This window comes from Caretta caretta, chromosome 6 (genome assembly GCF_965140235.1).
Source record: "Caretta caretta isolate rCarCar2 chromosome 6, rCarCar1.hap1, whole genome shotgun sequence".
NCBI lineage: Eukaryota > Metazoa > Chordata > Testudines > Cheloniidae > Caretta > Caretta caretta.
In genome coordinates this window covers 82,743,890-82,766,580 of record NC_134211.1, presented here as the reverse complement: position 1 = coordinate 82,766,580, position 22,691 = coordinate 82,743,890, and the positions used below count along the sequence as shown (strand labels likewise).

The 22,691-nt window shown below is 41.4% G+C and overlaps 1 protein-coding gene across 2 annotated transcripts in view; it reads right to left on the bottom strand.

Annotated features, from left to right (window-relative positions):
* Window positions 1–22,691, bottom strand: part of AKAP6 (A-kinase anchoring protein 6) — a 401,935-nt gene that overhangs the window by 297,016 nt on the left and 82,228 nt on the right. For both annotated transcript variants that reach the window (XM_048854030.2, XM_048854032.2), the window contains exon 2: window positions 17,368–17,725. In XM_048854030.2, the coding sequence (XP_048709987.2) occupies window positions 17,368–17,691 (324 nt within the window). In that variant the 5' untranslated portion in view covers window positions 17,692–17,725. The remainder of the gene's footprint in view (window positions 1–17,367; window positions 17,726–22,691) is intronic.

Sequence of the window (22,691 nt, the reverse complement as noted above, 5' to 3'; positions counted from 1 at the left end):
ATGGAATCAACAGTCGGGAAGCAAAATGCTTTATCAAGGACCAAACTGTGACTACTGACTTTGGAAGTGGGGCAGAAGTGAAAGTAAGCCAGTACTGTCCGGTACGGCGTACCGGCAAAAGCCGGTACAGCATGCCGGGCCAGACCGGCTTCCCCAGGATGGCGATTTAAATGGCCCGGGGCTCCCTGCAGTGGCTGGAGCCCTGGGCCCTTTAAATCCCCTCCCGAGCCCAGGTGCCAGAGCCCCAGGGTAGCGGCAGCAGGGCTCCGGTGGCGATTTAAAGGGCCCGGAGCTCTGCTGCGGTAGCTGTGGCCAGAGCCCCAGGCCCTGTAAGTCACCTCGGGGCTCCCAGCCACCTCTGCAGCTGGTAGCTCAGGGGTGATTTAAAGGCCCCGGGGCTCCCAGCCACATCCCCAGGGCCTTTAAATCTTGATTTAAAGGTCCCACCTCATCCAGTTGAGGCCATGCCTCTTCTGGTTGAGGCCACGTCCCTGCTCAGGACTCTGGCCTACTGGTAAATCCTTTAAGTTACTTTCACCCCTGAAGTGGGTGAAAGGAGCCTCTCTCTCCCCCCTCATCCTTGACCATGGTAGCGTTCCCAGGTTTGGGTTCAGAAATCATGTCCTGCAGTGTATTGTTTGTGTTGTGCTCACTGATACTAGGGGGAAAAAAATCCTATGATTGCTCTCTCCCCTAGACCCTTCACAAAACTGATGCATGCATCTCAAACTTACACCAAAGGGCAAAGTTTTAAATGAATACTATATCTTGAGTGGAAAAAGCCTCTAACCTCTACTTTCATCTAATTGTCAGTCAGTTTTGTGACTTTAAACTATAGTTAATTTATAAAAAATAATCTAGGTTTTGGAGAATAAATCTGTCATACTGATCTCTCAAATGAAATTCCTGCCCTATACATGTTATACTCCTGTTCTGACAGAGCCGTTCCCGGACATCTAAACAGAACATAAATAAACAAAATGCAAGTGGTGTACATGAAGTCCCTTCTAAGATATAAAACAAAACAAATAAAGGAAGAATGAGCATTATTTTTTTCACATACAATAGTGGCACTATGCAATAGGATAGCAGCAGGATCCAGTAGCCTCTCCTTTCTCAGGGTCAGGTCTGAGAAGTGCTGAGCAACTGAAAATCTACACCTCTCAGGACCAGGCCTCAAACTCTGCCTTGAAATGTCATTAATCTCTGTCTAGTATTAAGACGTGACACTAATGGCATGCACTGCACACTCCTTATGGTGGCATTTAGAGTACATACACTCCATGCACCCTTAGCACAGGTATAAATAGCAGTGTAGACAGTAAGGCACTGCTTAGGGAAATAAAGACATACCTGAACCCTGTGGGTATGTACCCTACATGGCTCTCTACAGGCCCAAGCAATACCTCCCCTGTCTATAGTACTGTTTATAGCAGCGTAGTGTCCTGCTGCCTCCCTGTCATGAGACGATCTTTCTCTCCACCACAGGGAAAGGCTCCAGCAGCAGAGTAAAGCTCTGCCGGGGGGGGAGACGGGGGAAAGGCTCCAGAAACTCCCTGCTGCAGAGCCTTTCCTCACTGCCTCCTGCTTAGGCGCCGATTTCCTCTCTACCCGGGGTGTGCTTAACCCTCAGGCCCGCCCCAACTCCCCTCCTTCCTCCAAGCTCCCGCCCTGCCTCTTTCTGCCCCTCCACCCCTTCACCCAAGATCCCACCCCGCCCCTTCCCGAACCCACTTTGCCCCTGCCCTCAAAGCCCCAACCCCACTTCGCCTCTTCCCGCCCCTGGCCCCACCCACCAGCAGCCAAGCTCCCACCTTACCCACCACACCCATGGAGTCAACGCTTATAGCCTCCTGCCTGCCAGAGCCTTTCACTGATGTGTGTAGCTACACATCGCAGCGTGGATGCAGCTTGCTTTTCACTGTGATGTGTGGCTACACACATCCTACGTGCCACCACTTATGGTGTGCCCTAAAAACCTATTGCACATATCCTGTATGTACTATTATTTAGTACTTTATTTCCTGATGATGTGCTTGCTGTTCCTGCGTAGCGGGGAGCTATAGGTGAGAGAGTGTAGTGAGGAGGGCTAGTAGTCCATTGAACATTTTCTCTCTCTCACACACACACACAGGCATGTAAAAGTTATTAAAATGTATAAATTAATGCATCCTGTTGAAAATAAGGTTGCTCACATAAATGTGAAGAAAAAGACAATGTTATGCTAATTTTAAGCTACCTTTATCTTGAAATTCTGAGTTCTAGTGTTGAAACAGATACAAACTGCATAAGTTAATGTACATGCTCTGCCTACCATCCATACAATAAATACTGCGTATTAGGGAGACTAGATGATTTCATAGCACTAGGTGGATTCCATAACTAATGTTTCGGGCCAGGCAAACAGTTCTTGGCACACAAGAGGGGGTACATTTTCAGCGAGGTATCCTGAAAATTTAAAAGTGGACTGACATTAAGGAAAATGATTTGGAACTGAATTAACGAGCATGGTGGATGATTCATGTGTTTTTCTTAAAACATCTATACTTTCAGAATGTGGTTAAGGTACAGAAGTTCAGTGAGATGGCAGGCATGACCAATTTGCATAATTATGGGTTCATTAATGGGTTTTAAATAGATTTAATAGATTACTTTATTATTAGATTTATTAATATGAACTGTTTGTAAGAGACGTTTCCAGTTTATTAGACACATGGTTTTTGAAATCAGACAAATTTCTTTTCAATCTTTTTCCCCATTGCTTGATTTTTTTTTGTAATCAGCGTGCAAGGCAAACAATATACCTTTTACTAGGCTTGAGTTCTTATGTTATTCTTGAGCTGTGTCTTGACAGTAGACCACAGTACACTGTATTGTTACAAATTCATATTACTGATAAGTCACTGACACCTTGGGTGAAGTTAATCAGTCACATGCAATGAATCTGATCCTTTTATTTTAGCAAACATTGAGTTGGATATTGTGAGGGTGTATTTTTACTACTGTCTCTGATAAGTACAGTTTTTACATACATGTTCTATTTTGTTTTAAAGTCTTGTTTTGTGTTTGACTCACATCTTTTAATTAGATTTTGCCTGATGCCTCTTCAAGATTGCAGTAGCATGTAGCAAGAGTCAGACAGGTGATCTGGTACTGATTTGCTTTCTGAAGGTGAAAATAGCTTTACTTTGTTTTTGAAAATTCACACAGCAGTATAGGCCGCTGATTTTATTGCATCTGAGATGACACAATCAATCCCCACCACCAGGCTCTACACAGAGTCAACTCACTCAATGCAGGTTAAGAAAACAATTGGTTCACCTGCATGACCAATTCACCCCAACCGTGGAGAGGAACCCATTGGTTCTCAATATGTTCTGTTGGGACCAACTCTGAATTGATGTTAATACAGGATCAAATTTTTATAAGGGACAAAGTTTCATGCTTCAGAGGGTTTGTCAACTAACTGACATACTTTTTATTAGGTTTCTTACACTGTCCTCTGCAGCATCTTGTATTAGCCACTAAAGGAGCTAGACAGTGGGTTAGATGGACCACTGATCTGATCCAGTGTGGCAGTTCTCATGTTCCTATATGAAGGATAGCAACACAGAGAAATCAATTTTTTTGATCCAAAATCATGATGGTCTATCATCCAAATCCTGCCTAGAGATGGGACCTGCTACATAATTTTTTATTTCTTTGAGAAACATGGTGTGAGAAAATGCATCCATCTGGATGCATACAGAAATTGCATAAGCATTAAGACATTCTTTCCATAAATGAAATACCTTGGAGTTTTCATTACTGACACGGAAACAGATCTTTTCATGAACTAAATTGATCTTTTTTATTTGGGTCTGTTATGTATCCCCTTGTCACAGTATATCTTCCATTTACACCTAGCACAGACGGGAAATGTAGAGGGGAACAGATGAGAACCGGGAGGTTTAATATTTTTACTTTAAACAGGACTGTTCAAAATTTAGAGTTTTCTGTTTTAATGAGGAGCTCATGAAAACTGATGAAGATGCAGATTTCACCTACACTTTTCAAACAAGAAAAAAATCTTCAAACCTGTTATTGCTATAAAATCTGAGTTGACATTTTAAGAGATATACATTATAATAGCATGTTACTAACTGGAGGCAGACGTGCGTGTGGTACCATTTCATCATTCTTTTCAAAAAGCAAAAGCTGAGTGAAGTACTGCAGTGAAATTCCTTTTCCAAATTGCATTTCTAATGTTTCATATTGATTAACTATCCAGACACATATCACAATTTTAGCTTATGCCCTTATGGATTTAATCAAGAAACACTCTAAATATGGTCTACTCTAGGAAATGAAAAACTGGTTAAAACTGGTTTTCACTAATCCTATTCCAAGAGACTGATTGTCACATTCCAGACATTTCTAAGCAATGGAATTACATCATTCTAAATATTTTTTAATGGAAACAGCTGTTACATCCAAAATTCAAGACCTTTAAGCTTTCAATATCAAATTATTCAGCTGTTCTTTCAGTTCATCTGAGTTGCTATGAAATGGAGCCACACAAAACAAACAGTTTTACTCAGTGTTTAACTGAAAGTACCTTGTTTCTTCTACTTTTCGGTGAACCAATAAGTGCAGGAGAAACACGATATATAGAATATTTGGCAACAAAGTCTTGGGTCTTATCAGAGGTGCAGAAGACTGTTTAAGGACCTCCCTCATCACCAACCAAAGTCACTTTGGTTCTATTCTTTACATTGCTTCTCACTGGCACTTTATATGCACAACTCTAAGTATGTAAGCCTGCTCTATCTCATCAATTTTTTCTTAAACTCCATTGTTAAAGAAAATTGAGCAAATAGGGTCACCTTATGAGCATTTCATTGCTTAATGATTTGCAGTGAATAAAACACTGAATATCTACAGACGAAAGGATCAGTTTTCCATGCTTCTATATTTAGAGGGTCATTAACTTATTAAGGAAGTTAACAAAATCCATTATGGACTATTTAATTCATAATGGTATTTCAGATACTCAACTTTAGCATGCTAAATGCAATATGCTACCAGTAAGGTTCTAATTTCAACATCAGAACCTTGCCTAGCAAAACTGTTTTACAGTACTGTAAATCTAACAATAGAATTTAAAAGAAAATGAATCCATTTCAATTAAAAATATGAAATGGAAAAATTAATAATAAAACTATGCCAATGACCAGGCAAATTATGCCTTTGGAAGGACATGGAGGACTGAGGTAGCAGAAAACAGCTGTGCCTTGAGGGAATTAGGAGACCTTCCTGACTTTACTACCCCTATTTGCTGTGTGTGTTTTAGGTAAAGTCACTTAGCTTCCTTCTGTCCTCTCTCCAGTTACCTCAGCAGTGCAATGGGTATGATACTGCATATCTAGCCTTTGTAAAGGGCTTGAGCTCTATGGATGAAAAGTACTAAAAATTCACAACAGGATGATAATTAGTTTAGCTGTAATTTGTGCAGAACTGGAAGATCTGTGATCTGCTATCCCAAGAGACACCCCTCAGATTATGGGTCATCAGTGCATAGGCACTTTCCCTTTGGGACACTCCCTGGGCAGAGCCTCCTTTTATCCATTGACAGTGTGGCCAGTTCAGTATAGCTGTGCCACCATTTCCCTCATATAAAGCACTATAAAAATGAGAATTATTATATACAGACTCTTCATAAACATACATAGTATAAATATATATTATACACAAAAGCATACACCTTCCTTATCAGGGCTGAAACTGTTTGAAGCACTTCAGGATCAAAATTTAAGTTTGTAAGACTTATTACAGTCGATGTGACGTATCAGTGATAAATTGCTTTCAGACAGAGAACTGACATTTTAAAAAACAGAAAAACGACTTTACTGTTGCTGCTACAAAAATGTGTAGGTGTGATAACAGCTCAGCATTCGTGATATTTTTGCACAAAGAGAAGCTGACAGGAAATTCCTTCTGCTTTTCTCAAAACACTAGATGGTGCTGTGCAACAATTACAGTCCAAATCTACTTGGTTTTATAAGAAGCCAAAGTTAAAAGGTCTCTCTGCCTTTTTAAAATTTGAAATTAAATAAATACTTATGTAACAGGCTATGATTTTTACAACAATTCTAGGTACTGAGAGAATAGCACTATATTTGCATTTACTGAAGTTTTCTTACAGTTTGTTTATTGATAGAAGGTTGTATTTCACTTCTAAGAAACCAAGGAAGAAACTGTAGTCAGTGTACTACTTAATAATGTAAACAACAAAGAATATTTGGGAACTGATAACGTAGTTTAAACACAAAATCCATCTCCTGAAATAAAATCTTACAACAGTGAACCAATTTGGCAAATTAGACTGCAGAGATTCCCTATATTCTATAGTGCAAAACCTGAAGACAGCAAAAATATTTTTCTCATAGAAATACACAGGGTTACAATTTTAAAAGCATTGTTTTGCTTTGTAATATACATCCAAACAAAAATATTTTTAAAATATGATTTGCGCCATCATTATGGCCTTGATTGTGCAATCCCTTAAGTATGGGGTTTAACTTTGCACACGAGTGGTCTCATTGAGTTCAAAGGGGCGACTTCCCCTGCACAAAGTTACACATGTGCATTTTTGCAGGATTAGGGCCCAACTATGCATTTTTCTCTGCAAATGTTGTTTAACTCAGAATTCCTGACCTAATGTAGTGGTTTCATACTTGCTCACTGAGTCCTGGTCTACACTAGGAGTTGAGGTCGAATTTAGCAGCGTTAAATCAATTTAACCCTGCAATCGTCCACATGACGAAGCCCTTTTTTTCAACTTAAAGGGCTCTTAAAATCGATTTCCTTACTCCACCCCCGACAAGGGGATTAGCACTTAAATCGGCCTTGCCGGGTCGAATTTGGGGTACTGTGGACGCAATTAGACGGTATTGGTCTCTGGGAGCTATCCCAAAGTGCTCTATTGTGACCGCTCTGGACAGCACTCTCAACTCAGATGCACTGGCCAGGTAGACAGGAAAAGGCCCGCAAACTTTTGAATTTCAATTTCCTGTTTGCATGGTCACCTGCAGCTTGCCAAGCTGGCCAGAGCTCATCAGCAGAGATGACCATGATGGAGTCCCAGAATCGCAAAAGAGCTCCAGCATGGACCGAACGGGAGGTACGGGATCTGATCGCTGTATGGGGAGAGGAATCCGTGGTATCAGAACTCCGTTCCAGTTTTCGAAATGCCAAAACATTTCTCAAAATGTCCCAGGGCATGAAGGACAGAGGCCATAACAGGGACCCGAAGCAATGCCACGTGAAACTTAAGGAGCTGAGTCAAGCCTACCAGAAAACTAGAGAAGCAAATGGCTGCTCCGGGTCAGAGCCCCAAACATGCCGCTTCTATGATGAGCTGCATGCCATTTTAGGGGATTCACCCACCACTACCCCAGCCGTGTTGTTTGACTCCTTCAATGGAGATGGAGGCAGCACAGAAGCAGGTTTTGGGGATGAGGAAGATGATGATGATGAAGTTGTAGATATCTCACAGCAAGCAAGTGGAGAAACCGGTTTTCCCGACAGCCAGGAACTGTTTCTCACCCTGGACCTGGAGCCAGTACCCCCCGAACCCACCCAAGGCTGCCTCCTGGACCCGCCAGGTGGAGAAGGGACCTCTGGTGAGTGTACCTTTTAAAATACCATACATGGTTTAAAAGCAAGCATGTTTAATGATTAATTTGCCCTGGCATTTGCGGCTCTCCTGGATGTACTCCCAAAGCCTTTGCAAATGGTTTCTGGGGCGGGCAGCCTTATTCCATCCACCATGGTAGGACACTTTACCACACCAGGCCAGTAGCACGTACTCAGGAATCATTGTAGAACAAAGCATTGCAGTGTATGTTTGCTGGCATTCAAACAACATCCGTTCTTTATCTCTCTGTGTTATCCTCAGGAGAATGATATCATTCATGGTCACCTGGTTGAAATAGGGTGCTTTTCTTAAGGGGACATTCAGAGGTGCCCGTTCCTGCTGGGCTGTTTGCCTGTGGCTGAACAGAAATGTTCCCCGCTGTTAGCCACGGGGAGGGAGGAGGCAAAATGCGACCTTGGGACGAAAGCACATGTGCTGTGTATGTAATGTTAACAGCAAGGTTTACCTTGAAAGAGTGTATCCATTGTTCTATAAAATGTGTCTTTTTAAATACCACTGTCCCTTTTTTTCTTCTCCACCAGCTGCATGTGCAAGGATCACAGGATCTTCTCCTTACCAGAGGCTAGTGAAGATTAGAAGGCGAAAAAAACGCACTCGTGATGAAATGTTCTCTGAGCTCATGCTGTCCTCCCACACTGACAGAGCACAGACGAATGCATGGAGGCAGACAATGTCAGAGTGCAGGAAAGCACAAAATGACCGGGAGGAGAGGTGGCGGGCTGAAGAGAGTAAGTGGCGGGTTGAAGAGAGGGCTGAAGCTGAAAGGGGGTGGCAACATGATGAGAGGAGGCAGGATTCAATGCTGAGGATGCTGGAGGATCAAACTAATGCGCTCCAGCGTATGGTTGAGCTGCAGGAAAGGCAGCAGGAGCACAGACCGCCGCTACAGCCCCTGTATAACCAACCACCCTCCTCCCCAAGTTCCATAGCCTCCTTACCCAGACGCCCAAGAATGCGGTGGGGGGGCCTCCGGACACCCAGCAGCTCCACCCCAGATTGCCCAAGCAACAAAAGGCTGGCATTCAATAAGTTTTAAACTTTGAAGTGCTGTGTGTCCTTGTCCTTCCCTCCTCCACCACCCCTCCCAGGCTACCTTGGCAGTTATCCCCCTATTTGTGTGATGAATTAATAAAGAATGCATGAATGTGAAGCAACAATGACTTTATTGCCTCTGCAAGTGGTGATCGAAGGGAGGAGGGGAGGGTGCTTAGCTTACAGGGAAGTAGAGTGAACCAAGGGGCGGGGGGTTTCATCAAGGAGAAACAAACAGAACTTTCACACCGTAGCCTGGCCAGTCATGAAACTGGTCTTCAAAGCTTCTCTGATGCGCACCGCACCCTCCTGTGCTCTTCTAACCGCCCTGGTGTCGGGCTGCGCATAACCAGCGGCCAGGCGATTTGCCTCAACCTCCCTCCCCACCATAAACGTCTCCCCCTTACTCTCACAGATATTGTGGAGCAAACAGTGGGAATATTGGTTTCACTGAGATCTAACCGAGTCAGTAAACTGCGCCAGCGCACTTTTACACGTCCAAATGCACATTCTACCACCGTTCTGCACTTGCTCAGCCTGTAGTTGAACAGCTCCTGACTACTGTCCAGGTTGCCTGTGTACGGCTTCATGAGCCATGGCATTAAGGGATAGGCTGGGTCCCCAAGGATAACTATAGGCATTTCAACATCCCCAATGGTTATTTTCTGGTCTGGGAATAAAGTTCCTTCCTGCAGCTTTTGAAATAGACCAGAGTTCCTGAAGATGCGAGCATCATGTACCTTTCCCGGCCATCCCACGTTGATGTTGGTGAAACGTCCCTTGTGATCCACCAGTGCTTGCAGCACTATTGAAAAGTACCCCTTGTGGTTTATGTACTCGCCGGCCTGGTGCTCTGGTGCCAAGATAGGGATATGGGTTCCGTCTATGGCCCCACCACAGTTAGGGAATCCCATTGCAGCAAAGCCATCCACTATGACCTGCACATTTCCCAGGGTCACTACCCTTGATATCAGCAGATCTTTGATTGCGTTGGCTACTTGCATCACAGCAGCCCCCACAGTAGATTTGCCCACTCCAAATTGATTTCCAACTGACTGGTAGTTGTCTGGCGTTGCAAGCTTCCACAGGGCTATTGCCACTCACTTCTCAACTGTGAGGGCTGCTCTCATCTTGGTATTCATGCGCCTCAGGGCAGGGGAAAGCAAGTCACAAAGTTCCATGAAAGTGCCCTTACGCATGCGAAAGTTTCGCAGCCACTGGGAATCGTCCCAGACCTGCAACACTATGCGGTCCCACCAGTCTGTGCTTGTTTCCCAGGCCCAGAATCGGCATTCCATCACATGAACCTGCCCCATTAGCACCATGATGCCTGCATTGCCAGGGCCTGTGCTTTGAGAGAAGTCTGTGTCCATGTCCTCATCACTCTCGTCACCGCGCTGACGTCGCCTACTCGCCCGGTATCGCTTTGCCAGGTTCTGGTGCTGCAGATACTGCTGGATAATGCGTGTGGTTTTTAATGTGCTCCTAATTGCCAAAGTGATCTGAGCGGGCTCCATGCTTGCCGTGGTTTGGTGTCTGCACAGGTAACTCAGGAAAAAAGGCGCGAAATGATTGTCTGCCATTGCTTTCACAGAGGGAGGGAAGGAGGGCCTGATGACATATACCCAGAACCACCTGTGACAATGTTTTTTGCCCCATCAGGCATTGGGATCTCAACCCAGAATTCCAATGGGCAGCGGAGACTGCGGGAACTGTGGGATAGCTACCTACAGTGAAACACTCCGGAAGTCGACGCTGGCCTCGGTATTGTGGAAGCACTCCGCCGAGTTAATGCACTTACTGCACTTCGAGCATTTTGTGTGGGAACACACACAATCGACTATTTAAAAACGATTTCTGCAAAACCAACTTCTATAAATTCGACCTAATTTCGTAGTGTAGACATACCCTCAGGCCCTGATTCTGCATGCTGCTCAGTATGGACAGGCCCCTGGACCCTCATGGTGCTCCACTGAGGCTCTGTGCAGGCAGAAGGGGCCACCCCAGGGAACAGCTTGCAGGATTCAGTCCTAGCACAGTAAACGTGGAACTTTTTCTAAAATTCAGCTTGATAGAGGGCAGACTTCTTATACACTGGTCTCCGATTCATTTTCTCTATTAAAAAAATGACTGACTCCTTTTCTATCAACAGAAACAATTGCAATTCTTTTACTCAGGGCCAGATTTTCCAAATGGCAGGGGCAAAAATATACATACAAATGTAGGGACCCAATCGTGCGCCCGGTGTGCACATGGAATTACAAAGATTGCTTGTCAATTTGTAATAATGGTCCCAGCCCTGCACAGTGCTGAGTGGCTTCAACCACATGGAAGTCAATGAGAGTGGAAGGTGCTCAGCACCTAGTAGGATTGGCATAAATACCCAGTTTGTGTCTACACTGCAGTAAGGAGGTATGACTGCAGCACATGTAGTTTTACCCGAGCTAGCTTTGATATTGCTAAATCAAAGCCAGCTTGCCTAACAATCGCAGTGAAGCCACAGCAGCATGGGTGCCAGGCAGCGTGGGTGGCAGTTGCTTGAGTATCTACCTGTGCTACCACATTTGCTGCTGTCATTCAAGCTAGCTAGATCAAAGCTAGCTCAGGTATCCATATGTTTGGTCACTGGAAAGCTCGTTTACTGGAACAGCATGGAACAATCATGCTGTAAACTCTTTGGGGCAGGGATCTTGCCTACATCCATGTCTGTACAGAGCCCAGCAGTACAATGTGCATGCGCAAATGTACATATCTGCATGTCTTGGAAGATCAGACCTAAGGCTACATAACCGAAAGAAATCTATGCAGCCAGCCCAAATATTTTATATCATTTTTAAAACTGAAAAGCATATTCAAATAAAATAAGGTGTGATAAAAGACTTTAAGTCTTTTATAGTTCTAGCAAATTCAGGACCAATCAGTGGAGAAAGGCAGAGCGTGATGCAACTACTTGTTCAGCAAATTTTATTGTGCTCTGCTGTTTACCTAATTCTCCATTTTTAATGCAGTAAGTATTTCTTAAATGCATGCTCTGCCATGCTGTTGCCCTCCCCGCAGAATGTGCCATGGGTCCAAAGAGGGACAGAGCTGCTTTCTAAAGTGGCAATTCAGCTTGGCAGGAGAAGAGGACTTAGCAGCAAGGTTAATGGGCACTGAGGAAGCACAAACAGGAAAGGGAGAAGTGAAGGCAGTTTGGGAGAAGAGTCAGAAGCAAACCAGGAGAGGTCAAGGAGAAAACACAGAAAGTTATGAGAGAAAAGAAAAGAAAATGATTGGGGCAGACAAAGAAGGGGGAGGAAAAAGGCAGTTAGACATAATGGGAGGGATTAGGAAATAAAGATGAGAAAGAGAAAATGGAAAGAGTCAGCCTGAGCCCATAGAATCCCTACATAAGCCCTCACACCCCTCATATGTGAAAACAAAAGCTCTTCTGTCAGCAATTTTAAGACATACCCAAATATTATTCTTGTAATAAACAAATCTCCTGTACTATCACCAAATATTAACTATTACTCTATCATTCTCATTTGAGAACTTGTTTCATTTTCCTATACCAAACATCATGGCAGCAGAGAGAACCCAGTTAGACACTGAGTAATTATGGGTACAACATTATTTCACATATAGATACCAGTATACAGAAGCCATGCAATACTAGGATAATAGTGCAGTGAGCCCACTTGGAAGTCTGTGTATCCAAAGGGGACAGTATGACACTACCTATTCATAACTCCACTGTATAACCAGAAACAGGGCAGAGACAAGAGGGAATCTTAAAGTCAATGCTCTCAGTTATAACCAGGGCAATAGAAAATAGGAGGCCATCCCAACAGGCCTGTCTGGCAAACATCAAAAGCTGTGATAGCAGAAAAGTGGCAGAAAAGAAAAAGACAAAACTGGAGTATTCTTCATTCCCTCCACAAGAAATGTGAACAAAAAAAATCCCTACCTGTGGATCATTTTAATCAGTGTTTCTTTCACTGAAAATGATGGTACGCTATTCATAATCTCAGACACAATCCCTTTTCAGAATTAAAAAACCCTATCTCCTCTACTCACGTCTGCTTTCCTTATTTAACTTTGCATTAAAACCTCAAGCTGAACAGCTGGCTAAGATTCATGAACAGTTTAGATGCCTAAACTGGGCTTTGTAAAGAAAATTATGTTTGGGTGCATGTTTATGCATATATGTGTGCATGCCTGTGTGAATCCATATATACAGACACATTTTTAAATGAAACACACCGCAACATTCACAAATTTGATCCTAACTACTTAACAGAATTAACAGCTGCAAAAAGAGATGCAAAGTTTCGATATGAAAAAACACACTATAAAAGTAAATTGTGCTGGAAGGGCAAGAGTGTGCGGCAAAAGGCCTACGTATACAACTACTAATATTGTACATGGAAAAGAATGTGTGCAAGACTATTCTGTCTGGGTGGCTTCACCAGGCGCCTAAACTTTACCAGAAAGGTCCTACGAACACTGTGTTAAAGTAATCCCAATGACATCACCAAGGAAACATTTTCCCCCCAGGTTTCATTTCATTTCTAAGCACAACCATATTTACATGTCATGGGCATAACAAACTCAGTGATCAACGCTTCTTGATTTGGGGGGAAAGCAAACACCTGCATGCTCAGCAGGGAGTCATTCAGCCCCATTCTGTTCTTAGCCTGTTTGAGCATCCTGTTCAAGGACTTCAGTGCTGCTCTACTCCCTAAATTTCAATACTTATGCTTGCCCCAGTGCACTGCTGAACAATCGATGCTCTTTATCTGTCTGCAATATCATCTCAGTTACTTTCACTATTCTTTCATTTTCTCATCCATTTCTTAATTCTTACACTTCAAGTCATTTTGTTTTCTGTGACTTAATAGTTTGCAGTCATCACCTCATTTTAGGGATTTCAAAACACAAGCTGATTTAAACAGTACCGTGTGTGTCCTAGTCCAGTGAATACCGCATCTATATTCCTGACCTGGTCTTCACAATGTTCACTGGATTTTACACTCAGCTATCTATAGCCCCAAGAGACTCTTCTCAGTGTTCCTAATTCTCATGGAGTGAGCATGAGTCCAACGATACTTGGTGTTTTTCTTAGAGCTGCAGCTGCTGAAAGTCATTTTATTAGCTGAGAGTCTGAGCTTTTGTTTTCTTTTTTTTTTTTTTTAAGAGTAAGTTTCTAGCCCTCAGGGTTGCAGAGAATAGCTTAAAAATGTGAACCCTAAAGGCTCAAATCCCAGAAGATAAATAAAAAGAACCCCACATTTATTATTTAAGTCTCATGATGTTTTAAGGCAATCTTACAATTTTTAGAGCCTAGCTGGCTCATGATTTCTGAATGGTTGGGGCTGGCAATACTATCTTGGCAGCTGGGTATTACAGGGATGAAGAGACCACCTCCCAAGTCAACCCTTCCACAGTAGGGACTGTGAGAAGTTGTATAGGAGCTATTATGCTTGCTCGACACAAATGAGGAACTCTTACCTTTCACTTGTCCCTCTCTTACCTTGGGAGTTGTCATAAATATAAAGGGAAGGGTAAACACCTTTAAATCCCTCCTGGCCAGAGGAAAAACCCTTTCACCTGTAAAGGGTTAAGAAGCTAAGGTAACCTCGCTGGCACCTGACCAAAATGACCAATGAGGAGACAAGATACTTTCAAAGCTGGAGGGGGGGAGAAACAAAGGGTTCTCTCTCTCCGTCTGTGTGTTGTCTTTTGCTGGGACAAGAGCAGGAATGCAGGTCAGAACTCCTGTAAAGGGTTAATAAGCAATCTAGTTAGATGTGTGTTGGATTCTGTTTTGTTTAAATGGCTGATAAAATAAGTTGTGCTGAATGGAATGTATATTCCTGTTTTTGTGTCTTTTTGTAACTTAAGGTTTTGCCTAGAGGGATTCTCTATGTTTTGAATCTGATTACCCTGTAAGGTATTTATCATCCTGATTTTAGAGGTGATTCTTTTACATTTTCTTCAATTAAAATTCTTCTTTTAAGAACCTGATTGCTTTTTCATTGTTCTTAAGATCCCAGGGTTTGGGTCTGTGTTCACCTATGCAAATTGGTGAGGATTTTTATCAAGCCTTCCCCAGGAATGGGGGCGTAGGGTTTGGGAGGATTTTGGGGGGAAAGACGTTTCCAAGCGGGCTCTTTCCCCGTTATATATTTGTTAGACGCTTGGTGGTGGCAGCAATAAAGTCCAGGGGCAAAAGGTAAAATAGTGTGTACCTTGGGGAAGTTTTAACCTAAGCTGGTAAAAATAAGCTTAGGGGGGTTTTCATGCAGGTCCCCACATCTGTACCCTAGAGTTCAGAGTGGGGAAGGAATCTTGACAGATCACATTACCCCTCTTCTTGAATCCCTCCACTGGCCCCTCTTTCTGTATTACATCAAACATAAGACACTTCTCTTTGCTTTCAAAGCTGTCCGTGGCCTATCCCCACCCTACCAGTAATCTTTCATTCTTTATCGACATGTTGACTCCTGATTGCAATCAGCCCACAATGCCAGCCTCCATTGACCCTTGTTAGCTTACCAAAAATGCAATTCATGCTTTCTCCCATGCCACACCTCACATTGAGATGAGCTTCCTGTAAACATCTGCAAAGGTACCTCATTGTTCACCTTCAACTCCCTCCTCCAAACTCTTTTTCCACGATTCCTACAAAAAACTTGACCACTGGTGTGTTGAGACCACTGCCTCTCCTTCTGACTAATACTGTTTCATTGTTTCCTGTGATATCAGAATCTTATTAATCTTACAGTTGTATAGCTTGTTTCCCTTGAAAACTCTGCTCAAGACCTGAATTTCTAATTTTTTTTAAATAACCCTTTTCTTGCCCTTCTTAATATATCAAAGTAGTAAAAAAAAAAAAAGGAATGTAACCTTTCTTCCCCTTTTGTAAGACACTTTTAAGGTCATCTATATAATGTATACATAACTTTGTATATGGGAATCATTACAGCAGGGGTTCTCAAACTTTCTTTTTTTTTAATAGTGTGGACCTCAGATTAATAAAGAGATGGTCTCATGGAACATGTTGCCTCCACATTGGTGTTTGTATGGACTACCCCCCTTGCTGATCATGTACAATCCCTGTAACAAATATAGCAACTACTTACATGGAAAGTAATATTAGTAAGATATCTAATTAATTTTTGCCATCCTTTTGCAGTTAGAAAGGCGAAGAACTAGCAACATGTCACCACCCCATTCTGAGGGTATACCACTGGTCCATGGACCACAATTTGGGAACATTTACTCTAAGGAATAATACACTTTTGGGGGGGCGGGGGGTAGAGGGAGAGATTTTCTACCCAAAAGCATCCCACTTTTAAGCCACAGTTTGAACTTTACCCTTTTCCTCATTCAATTCAAAACTCCTCTGGCTGAGGCAGCTGCGCTTCTCCTAGACTATTCACACGGGCTGCTGCAGTGGGTTGTGAGGCACTCTACCTCTTCAGGGGTTAAGCATGTTTCCTCTGCAGTGATGCTACGTCTGCTTGCCTGAGGTGCCAGAGGCAAAAAATGAAGACCAGTTCCCTCAATGGTGTTAGTGCTGTGCTCTGCACTAACTACAGAGGCAATAGACTAGCCCATGGAATAATTTTTTCAAGGTTTCCTAAAGCCCCAGTCTTATACTAAACGTGTACTGAAAACCGTAATGCAGAGTACCAAAGAATCCTAGATTTGCATAATGTATTATCACAGGCCTCAGAATGCAGAACTCTGAAGACAGCTCAGTCTGAAGAGAACGTTTGTTTGCTATTTTTGGAGGTTGTTTTGTGTCTTCAAAGACGTGCTTAATCTGCTGCGGCAGATCAAGCCATGCACACAAGCACTTCCTTCCATACAGATTGCTCTTATACTTTACCCTGCATTTCTTTAAAATATCTTAAAAATTGACTGTTGAAATTTAAAACCAACAGTGTGACACACTGTAAATGATTTATTTAAAGAATACCTGTTATAGAATTGTTTTTGTATGTCCATGTATGTTAATGCAATTTTGTTCTCAAAAATACACTTGTTGTTTTACTGGTTGTCCTTCTTATGAATCAGATCATTATATATTCCTTACCAAGACCCAGAACCTGCAAAGTTTTACACACATGTCTAACATGACGCACATGAGCAGTTCCATTTCAAATCAAACATGGATGTAAATTTCTGCAAGTCGGGGGGGGGGCAGGACTTTAGAACCACCATAGGAGTGGTCACTAGGGGACTACAGGAGATAGAATGCATGCTGGTACACAATCTTGAGAGCTTTAGGGCCTGATTCAAAGCCCATTGAAGTCACTAGGAATCTTTTCATTAATTCCAGTGGGCTTTGGGACAGCTCCTCAGTTAATACTGGTTAGGTACCCATACAGTTTGGGCACGTTAAATAAATCTGATAGGTTTATTGCATTAATAAAGAATCTACAAATATATTGAGTACTACACACCTTTCATTTCCCCTAGAAAAGGATGCTGGGGTTTTTTTTTTTTTTGGAGAGGAGTCGTCACATGCAATTGAGCAATTGTTGACACTCTTTCCTCTGCACATGCCAGTAGTGGACTGTAGGGAGTTTCTTGTACTTATAAAGCTGAAATGTGGCTGGTATGAAACATAAATTTTATCTTACCTTTAGCTGCACTAGATGTACATCCACATGTTTGCTGTCTGAGTCCTGCTGGACAGAGTAGGTCAGATCCCTGACTCTTTCGGATGTCATCCGGAGCCATGTTTCAATTTCAGGCAGATGGAGAACAATCTTCCAGTCTGCCCCTGTGTGGAGAGGGGGAGGCTTTTCATACTGTTGATCAGAATCAAGCTCCTTCATTGCATCTTCTTCACCATCTTGCTCTGCAGTGGGAGTCATGTTTATGATCATGGGGGATCCATCAGTAGTCATGGGATCCAGTTCTTGTGACCTCATGGGGCTGAGTGCAACATCCATGGCTAACATGGGAAAATCTAAACCATAATTCTTTCCAAAACAGCTGCAAAGACAAAAAGAAAGACAGACAATTACAGTTATGAGACAAAATCTTAGATTAAAGTATTCATAAGATAAGAAATCAGCTTGATCACTAGAGATAAAATATACCAAGGCATTCTGAGTGGCTTCTTCACTATACAAATCCTCTCTCATTAACAACTTCAGGAATAAACTGAATTATTAGTTACTAATTTACCTATGAGGTTTAACCTCCTTAATTGGGAAGGATAGCAATTGTCACATTTCCTTATTTCTAGAAAATCAGCACTCTAAAAATCGATTTATGATTTTCATACTGGATGGAACTTTCTGATGTATTCTAATTTAATATAAATACAATACTTAAGATATTGTGAATAATCCCTTGCAATTCTTGTTTGTTCTCAAAGTATTGTATATTTGGGTTTAAATTAAAGTTCAATTCCTCCACCTAATTAATCCAGGGAGAAAGTGATGGTGTGTTTTTGGTATCACAGTCTTCTCCATGGATACAAACTCTGATGTTATCAGAACTGGATTAATGTAGCATCAAGCAGAAGGCAAAGGTAGATTGTGACAGATGAGGTTATTCATAAATCACAGTTACCCAGAGCATCAGGAAGATACATTGAAAAATGGCAAAATATATTGGTACTTATCTCATGTTAACCATATGTGGAAGTCCCCCTTTAAATGGTTAAGCACCGGAAACACTGAATCCTGTTATAGCAAATTTCCTTCTGGCTTGACTATGAAACAGTTTCACTGGGGTTACACATGGTGTATCACTTTGTATTTTCAAAGTAAAATCCAGTTTTCACTGAAATTTTCTTTTAAAGCATTTTTTGCTTTGACCTTACACTATTTTATTTGCAAGCAGAAGTGGATGCTGCAGAAAAGCATTATCCAAGAAAACACGAGCCAGGATGTCAGCACGAGGCCCTGCATAAAACAAAATACCTTAGCATTCTGAAAATCTTTATTAGTTGTGTGATTCCTAACTTCTTCAAAATTAGATCTGAATCTTATGAGATAGCTTTACAAGAGCGCCATGGCAGAGGTGGTTCTAATACAAGGCCTTGTCCCCTCCGCAAAGCATTTATGATGTTCTGCAGCACAACAAAGGCACATTCAGTACAGTTGCATGAAACAGTTTAATGAGATTGGTTGTATCTGGAGACTTCTCTCAGCCATTTTGTCTATCCATCAGATGCTACAGGGCTTAAAACTACTTTTTTGTAATTCTTTTTCTTGCTTTATAGAAATTATCGAAGTAGTCATTAGCTGCAATATAGTGGGGCTCAATGCCACAATGCTTAGATATTCCAGTTTCTCCACCTTAAATTTTTCCTGAGTGAGGATTGCAGTTCAGAGCATAGGTCTTCAGTTTAGAATGGGTAAGCAGCTTTATCTCGCTTCAAAACACTGAATTGTGGTGCTTGAGCATTTAATGTGGAGCTCAGGGTATCAAGACACTCCCACGACATGCAGTCAGAGTACCAAAGTATCAACCATAACAATGGTCCAGTCCATTTCCTCTACAACCCGAATGATGCGGTAAAGTTTTGGTAGGCAGTCAGGCCAGAAAACATACCATCTATGCTATTTTGCTTCTATCTCCCACGCTACCACTATTTTACTAAGCCACATTCTGCGTAATCATCAGCCATGCATACATCTGAATTTGCAGCTGCCACTAGCTTAGTAAATATTTAACTAGGTTGATTTTAAAACAGCTGATAAAATCAGGGAGAGAGAACCAAAGAAGATTGTCAGACCTCTGAGTTACAGTACAACTTTTAATTCAAATTCCCTTTTACCCATTCAGAAATTAAATCATACATATTTTAGCAGCATTGCAGCAAGATTTATGAAAATAGTTACAAATATATCCTCAAAATGCTGATCACTTCAAATCCATTTCTGTTCTTTACAAAATTTTCAGCTTAAACACTCAAAAGTGCATTTTGTTAGACAAATCTTTCCATTTGAAAAATTCTAACTCTAATTTATACTGTATCAGAATGGACTGTTTTTAACAGACAACACAATTATTACTTTGAGCACTCTCTCAATGTTATTTCCTCCTGACCAATGAAATTTTGATGGTGTCCACTGTATCCATATTTCTCTAAGTTTACCATTACCAAATAAGCATGCCTTCTAGCCAAATTAGTTACTCCTTCTTCATTAAATGATGCAGGTGCACTGGAAATGCAGCACAGGCCTAGTGGCTGTTCCACATACAACTAGTTCTCCATGCAGATTCTGGAAGGTTGTTTTTTTTTTATTATTTATTTTTATTGTGGTTCATCTCCAGTAACAGCATTAGAGCAATAATCAAAAAATTAAAGCATGATTCCACTGAAACAAACAAAAGCTAAACCATGCTGCATGCAGAGTGCACCTCCAGCTGCAGGGAAAGAATTTGTAATCAGCAGCCTTTAGGAACTGACTGACCTGCTTTTTGTCCCCATACACTTGACCCTACAGTCTGGCTTCTCCAGCATTGTAGCTAACAGCACCATTATTCTAGTGGTGTTAAAGTCCATCAAATCCTTTTCTTTCCACAAATAAGACAGTGTTAAATATATCACTTCGTTTTTCCCATGTACTTGTAACAGATTTCATACAAACATAAAAGATACCATGGATTCTCATTAACAGGGCCTGGGGATGCTCTCTCTTTCTAAAAGCTCACAATGCTTGAAAGGAGGCCCTGTTGCAGACAGAAATTACTGAAGCTGAACACTAGTACACATGATTCATTATATTGTTTCTTGGCAGATCAAAATGCATCACAATCCATCTATATAGCCACAAAAGAAAGCTGAAAGTATCTCTTGCTCTCTCTCAGAGAATTGGCATCAAAGTAATGTACTCATTGCACTGTTATCCTTAATATCAATCTAGGACCCGTAAACTCCACTGACTTTCCCTTCCCCCATTAGCTCTGATTTCTCCAATTGTTGTAAAGCAAAATAACTCCAAGGCTATGCCTGCATCAACCTATAAAATGTCCTGCCAAAATACTGTCAGTATGACCTTGATTCACATGTGTATATTTGATTTGAAAGGAAACTCAAAGTTCTTGCTGAAGAACAGTGTTGTTACATAGTTCTACAGGCACCATACTAAATAATAACCACCAAAGAGTCTCCAATCACAGCAAAAAACTTTGCCAATCAAGCTGTTTTAAGCAATTTGAGAACCAGAACACTTGCCAGAATCAGTATTGCTATCAAAAGTAGTTCTTTTTTTTTGGTATGCTAAGCACTTACAGGCAAGGTCCAGAAGCTTTTGTGTTCCTAACTAACTAAGCAACTTTATAACTGCATAGTTCAATCATTCATGATAGCCTGTTAATGCACTATTGCACGAAGCCAATCAAAGCTAAAGCATTCTTGTTTCTCAGTTGGGAAGGTGCCCTTTCGAACTCCAACTATTTGGAGACAGTTTCAGTTCCAATATCCTGCTAATATTGTAGTTGATGTATATTACATCTGATCCAAAATATTTCACATGCTGGAAAAAGGCCCAGACACAAAAAAGAAGAGTGCACCATATAAAGCTGTGATATCTACTGTATAAAACCATTTGGGGGGTGGGGTTTGAAATGATTATGTTAAACAATACATTTGGGACTAAATTTGTCATTTTCCTTTTTTTCATTCTGACTCCCTTTATAGGGCACAGAATCTGATTAACAGGAACTCCTGAACTGAAGTAAGCAGGGTGTCTTGGTTAACTTGGTCCTTTAAATGAGTGTCTTTCCTAATGGTTATTTTCATAGATATCAAAGCATTAAATGGCTGACCTGTTCTTTTCCAAATTCAACATTTTATTTTAAAACATGGGACTTAAAACATTTTCTTTTTAGCCACAGGGAAACAGTAAGAATTAATCTAAAATTTCATGAAAGAAGTTGAGAGAAAACTGGTTATAAATTCAACTTATCTTTTGAACTCCATACTTTTGAAATATAAAATGGCCAGTTTACAGTTAGTGTAATTTACAACTGTGGGAGTTTAGACCAAAATTTTCAAACCTTGATGCCTGAGGCTGGGAACCTAGATATACAATATGATTTTCAGAGTTGCTGTCACTGGGTGCTAACCAGATTTTTAAATGTTGGCCTTAGACTTTATTTTGCGGCTTCCTGACTTCACTGTGACAGTCACAAATGGAGACTGAAGGGAAAATAATGATTATAAGTACAATATGAAAATGAAATGCATTCTCTAGTTTATACCGAGATTTCCTATCATACAAAATTTCCTTGTGAAAGAAGGTGAGAAGAAAAAAGATATATATTTGTTCCTAAATAGGGTATCTGTCAATCGCACATCTATAGCATCCCAGAATTTCAAATTTCAGAGTAACAGCCGTGTTAGTCTGTATTCGCAAAAAGAAAAGGAGTACTTGTGGCACCTTAGAGACTAACCAATTTATTTGAGCATGAGCTTTCGTGAGCTACAGCTCACTTCTGTAGCTCACGAAAGCTCATGCTCAAATAAATTGGTTAGTCTCTAAGGTGCCACAAGTACTCCTTTTCTTTTCAGAATTTCAAAGTTCATTATAAGCATTAAGAGCCCAGTGTTGCATTTCTTGTGCACCCAGAACACAATGTACTCAGTGATAGTTCTGGGTGTGCAAGCGATCCGGGACTGGGTTCTGAACAGTGTCAGAGTACCCCTCGGAACTGAGTCTTACTATGCCCAAGACAGATGAGTCAGCATCTTAAGTATGATTTTTGGCTAATATGTTTGTACAAAAGAAACCACAACAAATACAAGTCAAAGCACCAGTATCACTTTCAATTTTAGAGCTAAACTTCCTGAGTCCATTGAAAAGGATGCAATAATTATAAACCATATGTTGTAGCTATTGGCTAGAATTATTTCTAGTGGGAGAAAAAATGCATTAACAGATTAAATGATTTTGAAAGAATCATTCTGGACTAGGACTACTCTTATATATGTGTGTGT